This window comes from Quercus suber, unplaced genomic scaffold, assembly GCF_002906115.3.
Source record: "Quercus suber isolate HL8 unplaced genomic scaffold, Cork oak 2.0 scaffold_298, whole genome shotgun sequence".
Taxonomy (NCBI): domain Eukaryota; kingdom Viridiplantae; phylum Streptophyta; class Magnoliopsida; order Fagales; family Fagaceae; genus Quercus; species Quercus suber.
Genome location: NW_027069754.1, coordinates 633,595 through 653,688, shown reverse-complemented (window position 1 = coordinate 653,688; position 20,094 = coordinate 633,595). Strand labels below are relative to the sequence as shown.

Here is a 20,094-nt window from a genome sequence, read left to right as displayed (position 1 = left end):
GTATTGGTATTTTTTACAGTTGGTGGATGCCATCATCTCATTATCATCAAAACCTTTCTAGAGATTTGAAGAAGACGAGGTAGTGGTGGGTACCCATCATAGATTTGAAGAAGAAACTTGTTTTTTAGAGAATATGAATTTTATTCTCCAATGTCTTTTCCATCGGTAGTGGATGGTATGCAAACTATTAGTTAAGAACGAATAAAGACAAATATTGTTGCTAGTAAGGATTTTTTTACTCTAGGATTTCTTTGTTCTGCTTCTCTAGCGACCTGTTGCTGGTGACAAGTGGTGCCGGTGGTGGGGTTGTGTTGATTGTTGTCTTTTTTAAGTTTCATTTTATTTAATTTAGGTAACTGAAATAACAAAGACAGAAAATTAGCAGTTAATAAAATAAATTGACATATGTCAAGTTTTTATTTGTAAAACATATAGTGGAATAGAGAGAGTGAGATAAAAGATTTGAACTGGTAATTGCGAAGATGAATGGTTAGTAACAATACAAGTTTCTCACTTTCAAGTCATAAATGAGGTTGGCACTGCAGTGTGGAGATTGTGTGAGGAGCATAAAGGTGTAGTAAAGTCCAAATAAGTTGTCACAAGTTTCTCACTTTCAAGTCATAAACGAGGTTGGCACTGCAGTGTGGAGATTGTGTGAGGAGAATAGAGGTGTAGGACAGTCCAAATAAGTTGTCACAGATGATTGCAATAATCGTAACAATAAGATACTAATGCCCACTTCTCAACGTCATCACTTATTAGCTTGCAACATTCTCATTTTTAGGTTATTTTATATTTGATACCTTGTACGCGGTTTTTTCTTTTTAATAAATAATTTTGATAGTTATAAAGGGGAAGAGGATTTCAATCTTTGATGTTTCTGATAGAAACACTAGGAGGTGCTGGTTAAGTTACAAAACTTTTAGCAATACCTTGTATAATTAAGTATTTAAGTATAATTACTTTCAAAATGCACACCCTAATCTCCATATTGTTATGATCTTTCATCATATATTCAGCTGTTTGCCAATTTGGACACATCAAAGTTAATTTTAAAATAATTGTTTGATTAGAAAAAGGGGGAAAGAGTAAATCACTTATCTTTTTGAACTTTTTACCTAAGTCTGATTATTTGAGTAAGTTTGGTTTGCGTCTAATATTTTGATACACGGACACAACATATGTTCAAAAATGACCACTTATCATTTCTGTGTCTCATGTGATACACTAGATGGAAGTCTTTTGAATAGTGTATAAAAATAAAATGATGGCCACAAGATTTGACGTGCTAATCTAATTCATGGCCGTAAGTACAACCTAACGGTGGGTCTTGAGTAATTTTATGATAAACACCCTCCCCTACAATTCCAAACGAAGATGCCATTCATTCCCATTTGTCCATATTGTATCCAAGTCTCTAAATCATCTAAGGTCTTGGGAATGGGCACATATATTCTTGATAGCGACTTAGCTTTACGGTTTTTGATGAATCTATTTACTGATGCCATGATTATTCTCCATCGTGCATGTCCCATCCCTACATTTCCAAAAGAAGATGTAAACTCGTTCCATTCTTCCACGTTGATAATTATATCCCATCCTCTAAATTTAGGTCTTGGGAATGGGTATATATTCTCTTGTTAGGGTCTTCTTTAGCTACTGCGCTTTTCAGTTTTCACATGGAACCAATACTCGATCTCGATCGTAATCAATGTCTTTCACATGGATCACATTCACATTTCCTTTCCATGGTGCCAAATTCAGTTCATGAAACAATGATTGCTACCTTTCTCTCTTCATAAATTCCTACTTTGCAAATCAAATTAGATAACTTATTAGATTGGATCGATGGAGACTTGCGGGGAGAGGGAATATCTGCCGTCATGTGCATGTGCATGTGCATGTGAACAAGCTAAAATAGCCGCACACTCTTCTAATAAAAATAAAGCAATATAAAGCATACCCTATATTATCACCTTGCTTCTAAAACTAAAATTCATTTTCAAACCATGCTTCTTTCTTCTTTTATTCTTTATTTATTTTATCTTAAAGCTTTTGTCTATAGCAATAAGTTAATTATTGTTTTTCACTCTCGGAAATAAATATTTCACACAATGTCCACACTCTTTCACATTAGTTGTTTACATTTTACTCACTATATCAAAGAGTGAGGACAATATTATATGTAAAACAATCAAAGCGGGTAGAACACAATAACCAAAATGTCAATTTACACACGCATCTATAAAAAAAAGTTTATAATACAATATTATCCACCAGCTATATATGATCTGGAAATTAAGTCCAAATTTTGGTCGAACACCTTTAGCAAGAACTAAGAAATGAATTTCAAATATTAGACAAGTTCATGGGACACACGAAAAGAAGACTTAATGGTAATACAAATAGTGTTCCAACTTCCAACCATTTGCATTATTCAATTACTTTATTTTCCTAAGTTAATTTAATACGAGTTTGGGTGCAGAATTTATTGTTGCTTGTTCTTTCTTATATTTATTTATTTATCTACTTTTTTTTTGTTTTTTTTTTTTTTTTAATTAAAAAAAAAAAAATTGGGGGGGAGGGGGGGGGGGGGTAGGTTTTGTGTTTTCAAAACTCACATTAACTTGGAGAATAATAACATTCACCAAAAAAAAAAAAAAAAAAGGTGTTGTAATGCATAATAAGGAGTGGCAATCCCACATTTCTAAGTAAAGAAGTAGAGATGTGTGATATTTCTTATAAATAAAGTGGAGGTGTAGATCTTGTGCTGTGACTATTGTGAGAGCCTAGCTAGAGCTTATAGCGCCAGTATTGGATTAGTCATCCGGCTAATCCAGCTAAAAGTTGGCTAAAAAAACGTAGCATTGGGCTAACCTTGTAACTAACGTCCCAAGCCGAAGTGCATATAGCAAGTTTGGCTAGCACTGTTACTCAGCAAAATGAATATTTTTGGGCATGGACATGGTCATGCAACTGTGGTGGACATTTCACAGCCCCTAGCAAGTATAGGTGACAGCAATGGTCTAACGAGTTTGGCAATGGATTCTCTCATTATCAAGGCGGCCAAATTTGATGGTGGTGAAGGTATTAGCGTTTAAGAATGAGATTGTTGGCTTTGCAATAATTTTGGCTCGATTTTTTTTTTTTTTTTTTTAATTTCAATTGGTAGTGAGGTGAGAGGGTATTAATGTTTAAGACTGAGATTTTTGACTTTGCAGTGATTTTGGCTTGAGATTTTGTTTGTTTTTATTTTAAGTGAAGGTGTGGGTTTTGGTTAAGAAAGAAAGAGCAAGGGAAATACAGAATGATTAAATAAATAAGAAATAGTATTTTAATATAATGGAGAAAGAAAATAGATAGTTAGATATAGGGTGTATTGGTTCTCAAAAAAAAAAAAAAAAAAAATACAAATATTTGAAACCATCATTCTAGAGAATCTTGACATCATCATTAACAAAATAAATAGAATTAAAAAAAAATCAAAATCAAATACATACATAAGGCGAATTACCTACGTAAAAATTTTACAAAAAAGTTTAATGGATGAGTTGGTCACTTGGTCAGCCAATTGATGGACCAGATTCTGAACTACCACAACAACATTGATTAGTCTTAACAACGCCAAAATCCTGTACTTTAACCCATTCAGAAGCCAATCAATACTGTCTTGCACGCATGTGTGTATGACTTTGTAGAGAGAGAGAGAGAGAGAGAGAGAGAAATTAAGTTCCATCCATTTCTCATTTCTTGCAGGTCTTTTTGCAATCGGACAGTTGAACAGAAGTAGGTGAAGTATAGTTGGCTATATCATTCTCTTAAGCAGGGTTTCCTAGATAAGTAATAGATCTCTAAGATTCTTAACCCTAAAATGCATGGGACTGTCCAACCCCTTTAACCTTCCATTATCTTTGAGGTCCAAACATATATTATATAAATCCTTAAAACATTCTTAGATTTCACATACCTTGCTGAGCTGACTTCATGGACGAAGTCCCACTTGTACCACTGACTCTAAACAACATTCAGGCCCTCACATACTCACTTCCTTCAACCTCATTGCATCAACCCGGACAAGAAACTATTGATCAAGTAGCTTCAGACATTGACTGGGTTAGCTTCCTCTCTGCTTCTCCATTCATATTTGGCAACGAAAAGCCCTCATCAACAAGCGAGTCCCTAACAGCTGAGAATGGAGGAAGAGGTGAAAATAGAACTAGAAACAAAGGAAAAGCTAGCAGGACCAAGAAAGTTAATCCATCAAGGATTGCCTTCCATACTAGGAGCATCGACGATATTCTAGACGATGGATACAGGTGGCGGAAGTACGGGCAGAAGGCTGTGAAGAACAGCAACCATCCCAGGTACTAATTTCATGACCACTGAGCTATTTAGCTGAATAATTTGTGTCCAGCTTTCACTTCTTCCCAATCATATTCTTATTGTATTTGACAAATATATATATATGTGTGTGTGTGTGTGTGTGTGTGTAGGAGCTACTATCGCTGCACGCAACTTACATGCAACGTGAAGAAACAGATCCAACGACTCTCAAAAGATTCAAGCATCGTAGTTACAACATATGAGGGCATCCACAACCATCCTAGTGAAAAATTAATGGAAAGCTTAAGCCCACTGCTGAGACAACTGCAATTCCTCTCAAGAATCTAGACCTGGTCGCTTTATGCATGCATAGGGAAAATTCTTGTGTATATATAGTCACAGGGGCAGTTGTGACTGTACTTATTAAAAAAACCCCTTAGATTATCACTAATACTTATTAAAAACTCCAATCTAATTTTTTCTTTTGATAGAAATAGCAATTTAGATCAAAGTAATACATTAATTTAGACTATCTTCCTTATCCTGTATGGAATTTTATCTAACCAATAGCTCTACTCACTCACACTTAATGATAATTTACCCAAACAAAACTCCATTCTGTTTCTTTAGTCTTGAAATAGAGCATAAATCTACCTAAATAAACTAATAAGTAACCACAAGTCCTTTACTAACATGCCTTCCACATAAGTTTTAGTGTTTCCAATATTATATATCCACATAATCATATGCATAAAATACATTTATTTTATACAAGTTCCCCTCAACTCAAATCTTGGCTCTGCCACTGTATAGTCATGTTGCACTTCCAAGTTTTACCACTGGTTTATGGCATTAATTGTAAAGAAAGGCAGAGGCGTAAAAAAAAAAAAAAAAAAAATCTTATTGTATTTGACAAACTTATATGTGTGTGTGTGCGTGTGTGTGTGTGTAGGAGCTACTATCGCTGCACGCAACTTACATGCAACGTGAAGAAACAGATCCAACGACTCTCAAAAGATTCAAGCATCGTAGTTACAACATATGAGGGCATCCACAACCATCCTAGTGAAAAATTAATGGAAAGCTTAAGCCCACTGCTGAGACAACTGCAATTCCTCTCAAGAATCTAGACCTGGTCGCTTTATGCATGCATAGGGAAAATTCTTGTGTATATATAGTCACAGGGGCAGTTGTGACTATACTTATTAAAAAAACCCCTTAGATTATCACTAATACTTATTAAAAACTCCAATCTAATTTTTTCTTTTGATAGAAATAGCAATTTAGATCAAAGTAATACATCAATTTAGACTATCTTCCTTATCTTGTGTGGAATTTCATCTAACCAATAGCTCTACTCACTCACACTTAATGATAATTTACCCAAACAAAACTCCATTCTGTTTCTTTAGTCTTGAAATAGAGCATAACTCTACCTAAATAAACTAATAAGTAACCACAAGTCCTTTACTAACATGCCTTCCACATAAGTTTTAGTGTTTCTAATATTATATATTCACATGATCATATGCATAAAACACATTTATTTTATACAAGTTCCCCTCAACTCAAATATTGGCTCCGCCACTGTATAGTCATATTGCACTTCCAAGTTTCAGCACTGGTTTATGGCATTAATTGTAAAGAAAGGCAGAGGCGTAAAAAAAAAAAAAAAAAAAAGGGTCAGAACTTTGTATCTCTGTGGCGTGGTGCGGGGTCCTCAGAACATTTAAAAAAGGCCTTATACATCAGCTTTCTTGCTCCTGTTCTTTGCACCAACACCTTGCTTTTGTTTCAGCGAGCTACTCTTAGCATCGGCTTTTTCTGAGGGGATCTTATCAATACTCATTTGATCCTCCAACTCTTTTAAGTAATTGATTTGATTTTACTAGTTCAGGAACTAAAACCTTCAATTTTAATTGAATTTTATATTTAGATCTTGACTTGGATCTAGTGCCTTCAATGTATTAGGCCTGTTGCAATGGAGAGATATTAAACTAGTCCCATTCAATTCAAACCTAAAAAAGACAAAATTTAGTTACAATTTATAACCTTACTTAATATCTTTTTATTAAAAGTGAATTTTAACAAATTCACGGTTGGATTATATCTTCTTGTTATATCCTCCGTGCTTGCAAAATTTTTAGAAAATTAAAAATCAATAACTATGTAATCAATAAGTTGTTTAAATTGAAAGTTTTTGTAATTTAAAATTATACATAAAATATAAACTTATAGATCATACAATAAATAATATCTGATAGATACAAAATTTAACATGTATTTTATAAGAGTAAAGAACACTCGAAGGTTAGATTTTCAATTTTATAGTTATATTTATTTTATTAAGTAAGGTTGTAACCTTAAGCTACAATTAATTTTGAAACTAAACTTTGTTCAACCAAAAAATTAAACATAAAAATCCCCAAATCTCCATTAGGCTAAAACACCCACCACCAAAGAGGAGCCACCCATGTGCAAAAAAGCAACACCCACAACAAAGGAAGCACTGCTTACAACAAAAGGAAGGTGGTGGGTGCTGATTTGGTTAGAGAGGGAGATGGAGAGTGAAGAGTGGGTTTTAGTCTGAAATGCTACTGTCACTGGTGTATCAGAAACTACCTGAAACTCCTAAAATTAACTGGTATAGTCCGTTATTTTAGGCAGCAAGAAACATAAGGTTGAGGTATACTGGTTTTGTTTTTGGTGTTAAAAATACCGGTCAAATGGCTGAATTATCTAAATTAGATATCTTGGCACATGGATTCTCATGACTTAGTGTTAAAGAAAGATATTGCTTGATAGACGACAGAGTGCTTGTTGGATAGAAAGTTAAACATGGGAAAATAAGGTGTTAGACCACATGAAAACAAAAAACAATCTAAACGGACAAAGTGAGTATCCATTGATTACCATTCAAGAAAAAAAATTCAATTATGGGAGATTGTTTCCTGCAATGTCAGCAAAGATAAGAGGAAAAAAATTTCATATACTTTTATGATAATTGGAACAAATTTGTTTCACTAATTTGCACTGAATCATATAAATTCATTCATGTGTTGGATGGAGGACTGAAATATAAACTGAAGATAAAATATATACGACTATTCAAGTGGGGGAACATTTTGGAATAGACCAAAAAAGGGAAAATAAAAAATCTAAGGAGTGAGTATTGGCTAATTGCATTGATTACAGTCCAATGATATTCAGCCCCATCAGCAAAAAGTGAAAAATAAGAGTTCCGTGTAAATGAATTAGCATGAATTTATTCCAGTGATATGCATGGAGGATATAATTCAAGATTTCAAGCAACAACTTGTATGATCACGAGCCCATTTATGTATTTCTCTTGGTCAGAATCCGATGGTACATGAAATCAAAATCTTTACATGAAATCAAAATCTTTTGATTCATAAGTAAATAACTTGAGTGTTAACTAATAACAAGATATATACGAAAGGAATGGTGCAAATGACCATAACCAACCTTAAATAGCTAGGCGTAAAACTGTGGACTTCTCCACAAATTTAAGCTTGCTGTTACAGGGAAAAATTAAACACTGAAGGAGCTGGTGCACACTTCCCACTACTTTTCCATGCAAACCTCAATTATCGACAATGCCACTGCTATAGAACTTCTGTGTTATGATTGCTCAAATCTTTTACGAATGCCAATTCAGCAGCCAAGGCAATATGATCACTTCCCCATTTCTGAAGAACACAGCAAAATACACCTTAAAAAGTAGAAGATTAACTACAATACTGTAAACCTATATGCCAAAGTGCACCTATTTGCTGGGATTAACCAATCTGTTATTTATTATAGCAATACTCTTTTAAGTATATAATTCTAAGCTGGGATGGGATAAGGGGACGAACAAACAAGAAAAGCTAAGAGGCTATCTCCCCAGCCAAAGAAAAAGGGACAGTTTTATCTGAGGAACCACTTCATCTTCCACAATCACTTGATTTAATGTAAAATAGCACCAGTTTTATCATAACATACAGGCTTTAAGGTGCAAATTATTAGAATGTTTGTTATTACTATAGTTAATACTTGATCTATCTAATTCCCTTGATCTTTGCTGAATTTCATTGTTCGCATAGCCTTCCACACCTCCAAAGTGAACTCAAATTTAAATGCCAATTACCTTTGTTGGGAATCCTGGAGTCCATTGCATAGCCTGTTTTTGCATTGGAGCAAGCACCCTGACTGTTTGGAGACCTTCAGAGCGCCTGGATATCAAATCAAAGTGATTATATTTTCAATCTATTCAACTTCGTCCAACAAAAGAAAAAGAACATAATCTAGTCACAAATTCACATTATGTACCAATAATACTGCTAGACATAACATAAAAGACAATTATTGTGTGAGCAAATCAGAAAAATAGAAAATATGTTCATCATGTGTGATTAGTCATCTAAATTTCAATTTATAAGCAGCATTTGACAGAAGACAAGACCAGGGACAGCAGAAGACTTGCCATATGTAATCAACTGTGCCAAAAAAACACCTATTGTAACTGGTAACTAAGGGCTCTCCATTTGAGTCTCTGGTTCCTGAACAATCCTGCAAAGATGCAGAAATATAATACTTCCAATTGCAGATCAGTATTGTGTAATCAAGAATTCATAATATCTAAGCGCTGCAATTTTTCAAACAATATATTTCTCTATCAAAGTTAAGCACTTCAAAAAGAGTTCCCAGAGGAAAAGAAAAGGTAAAAGTGTGATCTACCTTAACTTCAACATATGTGCTACTAAGCATTAAAGGGTGTTCCAAAAGGGTGCAGTCCGGACTGCCTGTTGCCGTTTCTATTTCCATTGGAGTCCACAATGATGGATCGTACCCATATTTCTCCATGGCTACAGGCTCAGAATCCAAGCCTTGAGATAAATCATCCTCAACTTCATTGCTTAGTGAATTCAAAAGGGACTTGGAGGGAACAGACTCAAGCTCCTTCGAGTGATTTGACACCTCAAGATCTGATTTTAATTGACCAAATTCAGATGGACAGGCATCTTCAATCTCATGCAATGCAGATAAAAATGTACTTTCATCTTCACCGACATTTCCACCTACCACAGCTTTATCAAGCTCATTTAGAGATAAATTCTCCAGTGTCTCATCTACCAAAAAGTTGACACTAGTAGATGGATCAGAAGCATTGGCTTGATATGGGCTTGAAGAGCTAGCATCATCATCATTCACAATTTGATGGGCTGATAGACTTCCTGAGTCCCCTTGAGGAATGACTTCAACAGCTTTGGAGGAGGTCTGGCAGGATGGCTCAGATGATGAAATTTCAGAATTAAAAGGATCAACAATTTCTGAATCAATCTTGGCCCTGGATGACTGATGATTTCCCAGAAAGGAGATTGTGGGATTATCATGGTTCACAATTTCATTTTCTACATAGTCATTGGACTCAGAATGTCCACTTAATGATTTGTTATTAGAATGAGAGGGGGCATTTTCCCCTTCACTGTATCCAGTGTGAGTTGCATTGGAGTAAACCTCTTCAGGATGGGAAGCTACAGGAGCAAATTTATTGATCTCATTATGCACATGCTCAATAGGAAACCCACCTTCACCATAAGAAGTACTTGAGTCTCCCTTACATCCATCAACTGGAACAAAATTTGATTCGTGTAACTCCCTAAAGCCATCTACAGAATTTTGCTGAGTTTCCTTTTTCACTTCATGAAGCAGTGTGCCATCATCTGTACAACTTTGCCTATCACTACAAGATTCATCATACACATCCGGCATAGTGTTTGCAAATTGAGGCTGAGAGTTGTTCATTGCAGGAAGACTTTTCATATTGCTGTCTGGATTATTCAATTTCTGCATATGTGAGACAGAATCGCTCAACTTGATGTCAATTTCCTTTCCATCTACCAATGATGGATCTTGAATTGGATTATTAATAGACCCATTCCTGCAATATTTTGAAAGCTTCAACGTTTAGGGGCAGGCAATAAACCTACTTGAGCTCACCAAATGAATATTTGATGTGTATGAACCCTACCTGGAATTAGAATTATACGGCCTTGATGAAGGGATTTCTGCAGTAGCTTGTCCAGATACCTTATCTCTACCCACTTCAGACAAATCTAGCTGCAACAGACTATAACATATATTATATATGTAATCCATAGACCATCAATGATCAAACATAGAAAAGAAAAGGCTTACCTTCTGTTCTGAGATAAAGTTGTATAATGGACTCTGATAACAAAACAAGAATGTAATTGTAACAAGACATTATAAAAGAGAGTAAATTCAAACATCACACTACACCAAAACTGAAACTCGGAAGTCCAAATGTGAGAGAAGCTATAACCTTTGGGGTACAATTGAAATCCCCACAAAGAATAACTGGAGCTTCATCCCAAAGCTTTGAAACAGAATGAGCCCTATTTAGGAGCATACTGACCTGTATGAAGGAAGCACATAGGAAGAAGGCAATTACAGGTAGAATTGAAGTAAGTCAAGAATTTAGGATGGACTTCACACCCAATTAAATCTTTCTTTGAATTTTTATACAAATTGGCATGAAACAAGTTTACATGCAATGCAGTTGTTAAAAGTTTAAGGTGAGTTGCATCTAAGGCAGCACACCTAATAATAACAACAATCAATGATCGTATGCAATAGGGTGCTCTAGTCTCCCAGTGCCCAATTGATCCTGAATGAAAACTATTGACATGACAAAAACTTTTGCTTTTTTGTTATTACACCATTTCCATGATGAATGACAGATGGTTTAAGATTTTTTTTTTTTTTTTTTGGTGGGGGTAAGTTTCTTGTTACTTAAAAAAAAAAAAAAAATGCAAGTTTCTTGATGATTAGCTGCAATAACACACATATGGGAGTATGAACCAGATAATATGAAACATTGTGACAAATTTTGAATAGATGGAGGGAGAGAATGCACAGGGATCAGTGCAGTGATGGTAGTTGTGCATTGTGAAATAATGGCATTAGACAGAGTAGAAGGGTGGAAAAATAAATAAACAACGTATAAACAAGTTGTTTCCAGAACACAATTAACAATGTGTCACCAAATATCAACATTTGGGAAACAACCTTTCTATAACAACATTAGGTAGTGATGCAGCAGAACCAAAACAGTATCAACCAAACAAACAGCATCAAAATTTACATGTAAAGTGATTCAATGTCACATGACAAACTAATAATAGTAAAGCATTTTTTTATAGGTATAATACAAAAGAAAAAGAAAAAGAAAATGGCACATCTGAAAATGAAATTTGGGTTTTATTCTTGTCAGACTGCTCTATGTTTACATCAATCAGTTACAAATTAAGATTTATGCACAAAGCAGTATGAACATCACATAAGAAAGAAAAATCTGTATTGGCTGCACCAGAGACCATAAATACCTGGCCAATCTTAATTTCTCCCCTTTTAGGATTGTAAAGCACATGAATGTTACATATGACAACCTTGCTGGAACCTATTGAGCTGCAGGTACTGATATTAAATACATATTTTGAGCATAATTTTTTTTTTTTTAATTTATCACCTACAAAAATTAAAATCACATAATACAAAGAACAAGGGAACAGAAAACCAGCCATTTAAATTGCATACAGTATCATTCAGGGAAATATGCTGTAAACATCTAATTACAAATGAAAAAATGTTCACATAGAATTCAAGGATTGAATTTTGTTACTCCAACATCATATTTTATACTTGTCTTTTCTCAAATGAACTTCAAACTGTGGGGATTTTAACATAAGACCTTACTTATAATATTAACTTATTCCTATTTCCATTCCAGTAATTCAAGTGAATTGAGTCCTTTTTCTTATTTGTTCTTGAGGTCTGAGAGGTTAGTATTCCAATCTACATAACAAGCAATGCCATCTAGCATATCTTGATTTCCTTACATATATTAAGCTACAAAGGAAAAGGCAAACACCAAAACAAAATACCCACAAATGCACTCATAATAAAAATTTGTGCAGGAGTTGCCATATCATTGCCTCAAGGTTGCAATCTTTTACACACACACACACACACACACACACACACACACATAATAAAAAATTCATTGAACCAGAAAATCATAGGATGTATTTAGGAAGCACAGGTGTGGATTCGGATTCAGGTGCGGGTGCGGTGCGGCGACTCAGAAATTTTTGAAAAAGGAAGGTGCGGGTGCGACGGGATACTGTGTGCTTGTTGAAGTTAGTGGATACTTGGTTTCTTAACAATGTGAGGGCCTTGAGGAGAAATAAGACAAGGGTAACACTCCAGCATCTCAATCAAAGTCTTGGGAAACACCCAAGATAACCCTAGCAATACAAACACAAAAGGGTGTTTCCCAAGACTCTGATTGAGATACTGGAGTGTTGACAAGGCAGATTTCATCATCATAGAGTTTCAAAAATTGGGAAGGCCACCCCTTTGTGTGTTATGTGGACAATTTGGCAAGAGAGAAAAACAGCCCTAACCCATGCTCTCTAGAACAAGCACAATCACTGGTGTTGAAATTTCATTTTAGCCACAGAATTATTATAATCACTATTATAAAAAAGGACTGGAAGAAAAACATAAACTTAAATAACATTAAAAAGCTTCACCGTCCATAAAATCAATATTTTTTTAGTTCATAAGTAGATTAGTAATGTCTAATCTAGAAGATACTCAAAATCAAAATTATTATAAATATACATTTTATTGACAACATAACTATAAATTACCTTGTCCGTAGAGTTGCAGTCTCTTCAGTGCAATTTTGATTCATTAGCTGCAACAAATTAGTAATCTTATAATAATTGGCTAGAATGCATGTCAATAAGTGGGTGGGAAGTCAAGATAGAACAATTCAAAACCATCGTGGGTTAGTGCTTCTATGCAATTCTCTTAGATACAAAGATTTGATGTACCTCCAGCACACATATCTGAGCAACATTATCCCGAAGTCCAAGCTTATTGAACTCAATGCATTCTTCATGGAGCAACTTGAATCTAATATAGAGATTATAATATTAAGTTTTATACATTAACAAGACAAATTTACTTGAAGGTAATACATGATAGCATGAATATTAAAACAAAGAGACAAAAAAGACATTCCAACTCTAGGCAACACTAGCAACCAAGGAAATAAAACAAATCAATGTCGCTTCTTAAGCACTTAAAACCGTGATTATGCACCAGCACAGAAAAGGGGAAAAAAAAAAATTTCAAAATTAGTTACTACAATGAAATCAAGTGGGAGAAGAATCCTCAGAATGTAAAACCACTGCAAGCACAAGGTAGGACTACTTAAAACAAATCAAGGAATTCTGATATGCTGCATGATTTCCACTTGTTAAACAAATGCCACCACTGGTCTTTCAGTGCACCAAAATGTAGGGATTTCTGCTGTTAATGAACTAATGCACAATCATTTTTTCTTTCTTCAGAAAGAATACAAATTGAGGAAAAATATTGCTTTTTTGCACACTTAAAGACCGCCAAACATTACATGACATTCTACATACCGGCTGCTCATTTGGAGGTTGGGTAGAATGTGAACACCTGTTTGGTCATTTGAAAGATAGGCATGCTATGATCTAACCTACAACCTACAAGGCACACTCATGGTGCCAAGAAAGTTGAGAGGAGGAAAACCAAACAAAGTGTACAAAAGCAATTTTAGTACTACAATAATGAACTGGACAACCAACTACTTGTTTAAAACTAGCATCTTACAGGAACATTCTTTTCTGGATGAGTACAGGAACAAACACATATATTGATTCATGAGTACACAGTAAATAAGACCTCTTGTGTGCGAATGTGCATGCCCATGCACATAATTTCACATTAAATCTGACCCACTAATGCATACTTATAGGGGATTGCAAAAGCTGCAGAAATAATTTACCTTGATGTTCGCCAAAAGATTGCACAGCCATCAACAGCAATGCCAGTACGCATCTATATTTCAACCAACACATTGTTAGACTTCTCTTATCCATTAGAACTTTCTTTTTCTTCTTCTTTTTTTGATAAATAACGTAAGAACTTTCTATTAAAGAATAGCCAACCCATTAGAACGTACTTCTATTTTATAATTAAGCAAATAAGGAAGCAGGACAACAACTGTCATGAATCAAAAATAAGTTGGTCGATATCGTAAGTTTGCAACCAGAACCTCAAATTCTGTATATACAAGTATAGACATAAATAAAAATGATCATGTATAATGTTAAAGCATCAAACCCAAAAGCTTAAGCTTGTAGGTTGAGAGATCTAACAGATAAATAAACCCACAATAATGGTTGTTTTTAAAAAAAATATATATAAAATACGTTATTAAAATAAAGAACTAGTTGGATTACACAGGGTGTGTACCAACTAGCCAACCCAATTACAATTTGAAATTCAAAGTACCTAGGAAATCTAAAAAGGACATAGAAGGGCTGTTGCCCAATGCATTTATCCATTAGTACAAGGAACATAGCAAGGATTGTTTAATAATGTGAATAGGATGTTCAACTCACCATATAGTCCACAAGATACTTATATATATTAGTCCACAAGATACATAGAGGAGCAGCCTGCCTTCCAAAAATTTAACGCCCCTGTGATCATGGAACCTTTCTCGCCAACAAGCCAGCATCTATACTACTGTCTTTGGCATAAAACCCAACATACTCCAAATAAAGCAAACTCAAGCAACCACAGATCTCCAGACATAGAACAATGAAGCAAAAGGTGCTCCACCATCTCTCCACTGTTCTTACACATGCAAAGTCACAACCATTGTTGTCAAAATTGCAATCTAGATCATAGGATCATACAATCTTATGATTTGAAAGTTGCAGATCAATCCAGATTGGGCAAAAAATTAGTTCTAGGTTCATTGTGGGAACACTTCTGAGTCATAGGAACATGGGAAATTCCAATCCAACAACAATTCACGGTAACATTTGGAGCTTCTGCTGGTGAACAGATTATGCTCTTTATGGGATGCCAGGACTGTTAATTGAGGTTTCTCTATTTCTTGCCAAAACCACAGAGCTGTACCATGTAACATAGAAAATCCTAATTAACATGGTCATAGGCCTTTTCCACATCAAGAATACACAATACCTCCAAAATGAGAAAAGAAATTTAAAATAGAATTGATATCACCAGGACCCAAAACATGAGACCATTCAGACAGTGATCCAGTAAAATAAGTCTTCAATCAAACCACCGAGTTTTCCACATCTTCAAATCTCCAACAATTCTTCTCCCTCCACAATATCCACAGCCAAAAAGAATAAGGGGCCTAGATTCCAAACAAAAGAAGCATTTTTGCCACATCAATTCCTCGAAGCAGATAGGTCTACAATACTCTTTGGCAATACCCACTAACCCCAAACACAAAGAAAACACAGGTCCACAATGCGTATGCAATATTACAATGCAACAGAAAATCTGATCTTACAACTTGATCATACAGTCCAATCCTTTTTTTTTTTTTTTTTTTTAAGTAAGAAGAAAATATTATTAATAAAAGAATAGCAAGAAAAATACAAAGAGTTCACGGCAGTGAACAAAGAAAAATAAGGAACAAAATGACACAAGCAGCCACTAAGCTATTCTAATAGACAAAAGAAAATCCATAAGGGTAAAACAATCCGAGAGACCCCAACACCGAGACCAATCAAAGAGAGTCTGTTGGCATAAATCTAATAACTGAACCACAGTTTTCCCACTATCCTCAAAAGAACACTGATTCTATTTAGTCCAAATAGTCCACATTAAACAGCCTGGAACTAAATTCCAAATATCAGAACTATGCTTCCCAAGCCAATGATACCAACAAAATAATAAGTCCACAACTGAACTTGGCATGACCCAATCAATCCCAAACAACCGAAGCATATACGTCCACAAAGAATGAGCTACCGGACAAAAAAGTAGTAGGTGATCCACAGATTCCGCATTACAACAACACATACAACAACGATTCGCCAAAGGGCGACCATGAAGCATAAGTTTATCCAAAGTTAGAATCTACTAGGTAGGATCCCCAATTTAACCACTTCACTCACAACTCACAAGCTAAAATCCAACCTATATTGCATTCACTAACATCCCTTCTTATGTCCAAGTCCAACCAAAACCAAAGCCAAAATAAGTAGGCCAATAACCCAACCAAATCAAAGCAAGGAAAACAAGCCTGCATGCAGGTGGACTCCAAACAAATCCAAAACAAATAAAAAGGCTTTGGTACCATGTGAGAGCATCTTACCCAAAAGCTTAAGCTATTAGGTAAAGAGGCCCACAAGTACATAAGCCCACAACCAAATTCAACCCCCAATTAATATACGACTTATACTTATCAAAAAATTAATATACGACTTACCAACATATAAGAGATGGAAATTTCCCATTTGAAAGAAAGAAACTTGCTGCTGATGAAGTTTTGGACATACACAAATTTGCTAGTCTATCCAAAATATAGATCAATACAACCTAATAATTTTTTTATTAAATAGGATTGAATCTCAACTTTTGGTGTTTGCTCTATGACGATTACTTATTATTAGGCTGAGACACAAATTAGTTTTTGGTATAAGCAGAGTTTGAACTCTATATTTCTTATTCGACGATAAGAGACTTTACTAATTGCACTAACTAGAACCCACAACAACAATACACACCCAAAAAAAAAAAATTATAGATACCAAATAAAAAAAGAAAGAAGAGAAAAACTTAAACCCTCTTTTCTTTTAACAATCAATTAAACTCAACAAGTATTTATTTAGAATGTTATTGAGTTGATGATGGTATTCCACTTCAAATAGTTTTGAGGTATATGGCCATATAAAACAGCAACTCAAAATGCTGGTAGTGGTCAACTGTTAGCTAAACTAAAGACCATCATTTCAGTGAGAAAAATTATTCTTTTGAACTTTGACCATAATATAAACTCTCAATAAGATGTTAAACTCTGTATTCAGATACCTTAATGAAAAAAAAGAAGATAAGTAATCTTAATGAAAATGAAAATTGGTGTTTAAAACACAGATATAAATACATGCCTTTTTGATAACCATGTCTAGAGAGAAGGAATATCATGTCCTTGTTACATAATCGCAAAAAAAAACTCACCTTCCAAATACCACTGTATCCCCTAAGCTTCAACTGCTCTTCTAATTCCAGAAATCTATCAACCTCCTGAAAAGATGTTACAAAAGCACAAACAGTTTCAAGATTATATATATATATATATATAAATATATAGTAAAGTGTTAACACGCCCTAAAGTAAAAGCAACAAGTGGGAAATTTGACTTTGAGAAAGAAATGATAACAAGTAAATAGATTGAAGGTTACAACAAAGCACATAAATGTCAAGCAATCTAATATGGCAACTTACAAACTGTGAAGGGAGCTGATGAGCATAACCGAAATGACCTTAACTACATGACCGCAAGTTACTAGAAATTTGAACACAAAAAAAAACCTCATGCACAATTCATAGATAAATGAATCCATTTTTTAAATATTTGACTCGAACACAGAAAAAAAAAAAAAAAAAAATCCTTAGAAACAACAGGTAGTATGCAACATTTTCAGTCAGGTATCGTACATTATAAGCGAAGGCAATTCATCTGTCTACGTAGTTATGGGCAACTGACTTCACCTATATTCTTATACTTTATATTACAACCCTCAAATTAGTCGAAAAGTCTCATGACACGCATTCAACTTAGGAACAAATTTAGGGGATTATGTGAGATGAAGTGTGCACACACACACAAACAAACAAACACGATGGTGTATGTATGAGATTTAGCGGAGTGATTAACCTGTAAGCACATAATGTCAGCTGACCATAATCCAAGCTCAAAGAGTATATTTTTCTTTCTCCATTCCCAGTCCAACATATAACGGGGGATGTGATAGTAAAGCTTGCTCCGGTGGCTATTAGCAAGGTAGTCAGCCAGTATATTATATGATACCACTATAAAACGCTCTGCAAAATTACAATTCAACAAGGCTAAAGTATGTAATTGAATGAGAAAAAGAAAAAGAAAGAAATGAAGAAAGGGCACAAAATCGATTACCAGAATTAGGAGGCGGAGGCTGCGCGGTGAGTTCCCAATTCCGATAATCCAACGGCTTGGGGCGAAAATGGTGAGGCGGACGCGGACGAACCGTCTGGTTTGGATCGAACGGCCGAAACCGTTGGGTTTGGTTATTGTAAGGATTGGGAGGAGGTGGGCGAGGGCGAGGGCGGAAGGAAGTTTGGTTGGAGAAGCGTCCGCCGGAGTCTCCTTGGCGGAACCCTAGGTTGGCGTCGCGGACTGACCGGAAGTGGGAGTCTCCGCTCACAAACTGAGCTTGGCCTTGGGTTTGGGTTTGGGTTTGGGTTTGGACTTGGGCTCTTCCACCGGTGTAGGGACGATCGGAGAAGCCTCTCCGCCATTGGCCACGGCCACCACGGTACTGCAACCAAAAAAGGAAATTTGAGGAAAAATGAAGCAAAACTGGAAGGCTATAAATAGATAGAGAGAGTGAGAAGAGGAGAGAGTACGGGAGGGCGAGAAGACATGGTACTGGAGGAGGAGGAGACGTCGGTAGCGGCTGAGGCGAGGAGTTGGAGTTGGAGAGGACGCCGCCGCATTGAGAGACGATTCCAGTGACTGGCTGAGTGAGACAGCGAGCCTGTTGCCCACTCTTTTTCTTTTTTCTTTTTTAACAAAAGTTCCCTCCAAACGGAGCGTCCCACCGGACAGTGAGTACCTGTTTGCATCCGCTTATATTTTATTTTGTTGGAACTGAAAATGTCTTTTTAAAAATATTTTGGATAAAAATAAAAGTTAGTTGAAATAATATGGTGAATTTATGTATAGTATTAAAAAATATAATGATGCCTATAAATAGTAAGAAAAATAAGTTAAATAGTAAAATATGTTGATTTTATAAGTTAGAGCCAAATATACCGTTAGATTGCCAATTACTATTTTATTTTATTTTATTTTTTTATAATTTGATTATTGAGATCTGAATTATTAAGAGATAAAAGCCATTAGTAATCGTTCTTTTAAAGAGTTTTTATTGATTTTATCTTTATCTTATCCAAATAGGTAAAATTTAGTTACAAAATTAGTTATAGTTTAAGATTATAACCTTTTTTTTATAGAAATAAATATTACTATTGATAAGGGAATTTTTAATTGGAGAAATAAAAGTTGATCTCCAAAAACCCATAAGCTCTATTATGCATACTAAAGACATCATGCAAGATGAAGCCGTCAGTCTCTAAGCTGAAGGCAGTAAGCTGAAGATAGTAAGCTGAAGAGTAAGCTAAAGGTAATAAGCTGAAGACGGTAAGCTGAAGATAGTAAGCATAAAGAGGAAGCTGAAAAGAACAAGCTAAAGAGGGTAAGCAAACCTCCGTCGGGATCCATTAGTAAGTGACAATGTTAGGGAGTCCACGAAACTCACCGCATAGCCGACGAGTTGACCTTAGGCAATGAAGATGGGTAGCCGACGCTAATAAAACTGAAGGGTGCAGGCGAAGCTGACGACCCTAACGAGGTCGTAGGCGAAGCTGACGACCCTGACGAGGCAGTAGGCGAAGTTGACGATCCCTACGTGGGAGTAGGCGAAGTTGACGACTCTAATAAGGGAGTAGGCAAAGCTAACGACCCTAAAGCTGTCGGCTCCAATGTATTCTTGACTTGATCACCACGCATGAATATATAAGGAAATGTCTTGTATCCCACGCTTAGTGTTA

The 20,094-nt window shown here is 35.3% G+C and overlaps 2 protein-coding genes across 4 annotated transcripts; one reads left to right on the top strand and one right to left on the bottom strand.

Annotated features, from left to right (window-relative positions):
• The first annotated feature begins 3,870 nt into the window (after positions 1-3,870).
• On the top strand, positions 3,871-4,864 carry LOC111983008 (probable WRKY transcription factor 43). Its single transcript, XM_024014641.2, has 2 exons — positions 3,871-4,364; positions 4,494-4,864. Exons 1-2 carry the CDS (start codon positions 3,985-3,987, stop codon positions 4,669-4,671), a joined length of 558 nt encoding a protein of 185 aa, XP_023870409.1. The 5' UTR covers positions 3,871-3,984; the 3' UTR covers positions 4,672-4,864.
• A 2,761-nt stretch (positions 4,865-7,625) lies between these two features.
• Positions 7,626-19,093, bottom strand: LOC111983014 (carbon catabolite repressor protein 4 homolog 6). 3 transcript variants are annotated; one of them, XM_024014654.2, is made up of 15 exons: positions 18,889-19,091; positions 18,419-18,800; positions 18,161-18,327; positions 17,461-17,526; positions 14,237-14,289; positions 13,251-13,332; positions 13,065-13,111; positions 11,736-11,826; positions 10,673-10,765; positions 10,525-10,557; positions 10,358-10,446; positions 9,064-10,267; positions 8,810-8,895; positions 8,474-8,558; positions 7,626-8,033 (listed from the first exon to the last, which is right to left on the bottom strand). In XM_024014654.2, exons 1-15 carry the CDS (start codon positions 18,976-18,978, stop codon positions 7,950-7,952), a joined length of 2,652 nt encoding a protein of 883 aa, XP_023870422.2. In that variant the 5' UTR covers positions 18,979-19,091; the 3' UTR covers positions 7,626-7,949. The 3 variants fall into 3 exon arrangements, 2 of the variants coding, with proteins under 2 accessions (XP_023870422.2, XP_023870423.2); XM_024014655.2 differs by having other exon boundaries at positions 11,736-11,817; positions 18,889-19,090; XR_010632558.1 differs by lacking the exon at positions 8,810-8,895 and having other exon boundaries at positions 7,995-8,033; positions 18,889-19,093.
• Positions 19,094-20,094: the final 1,001 nt, after the last annotated feature.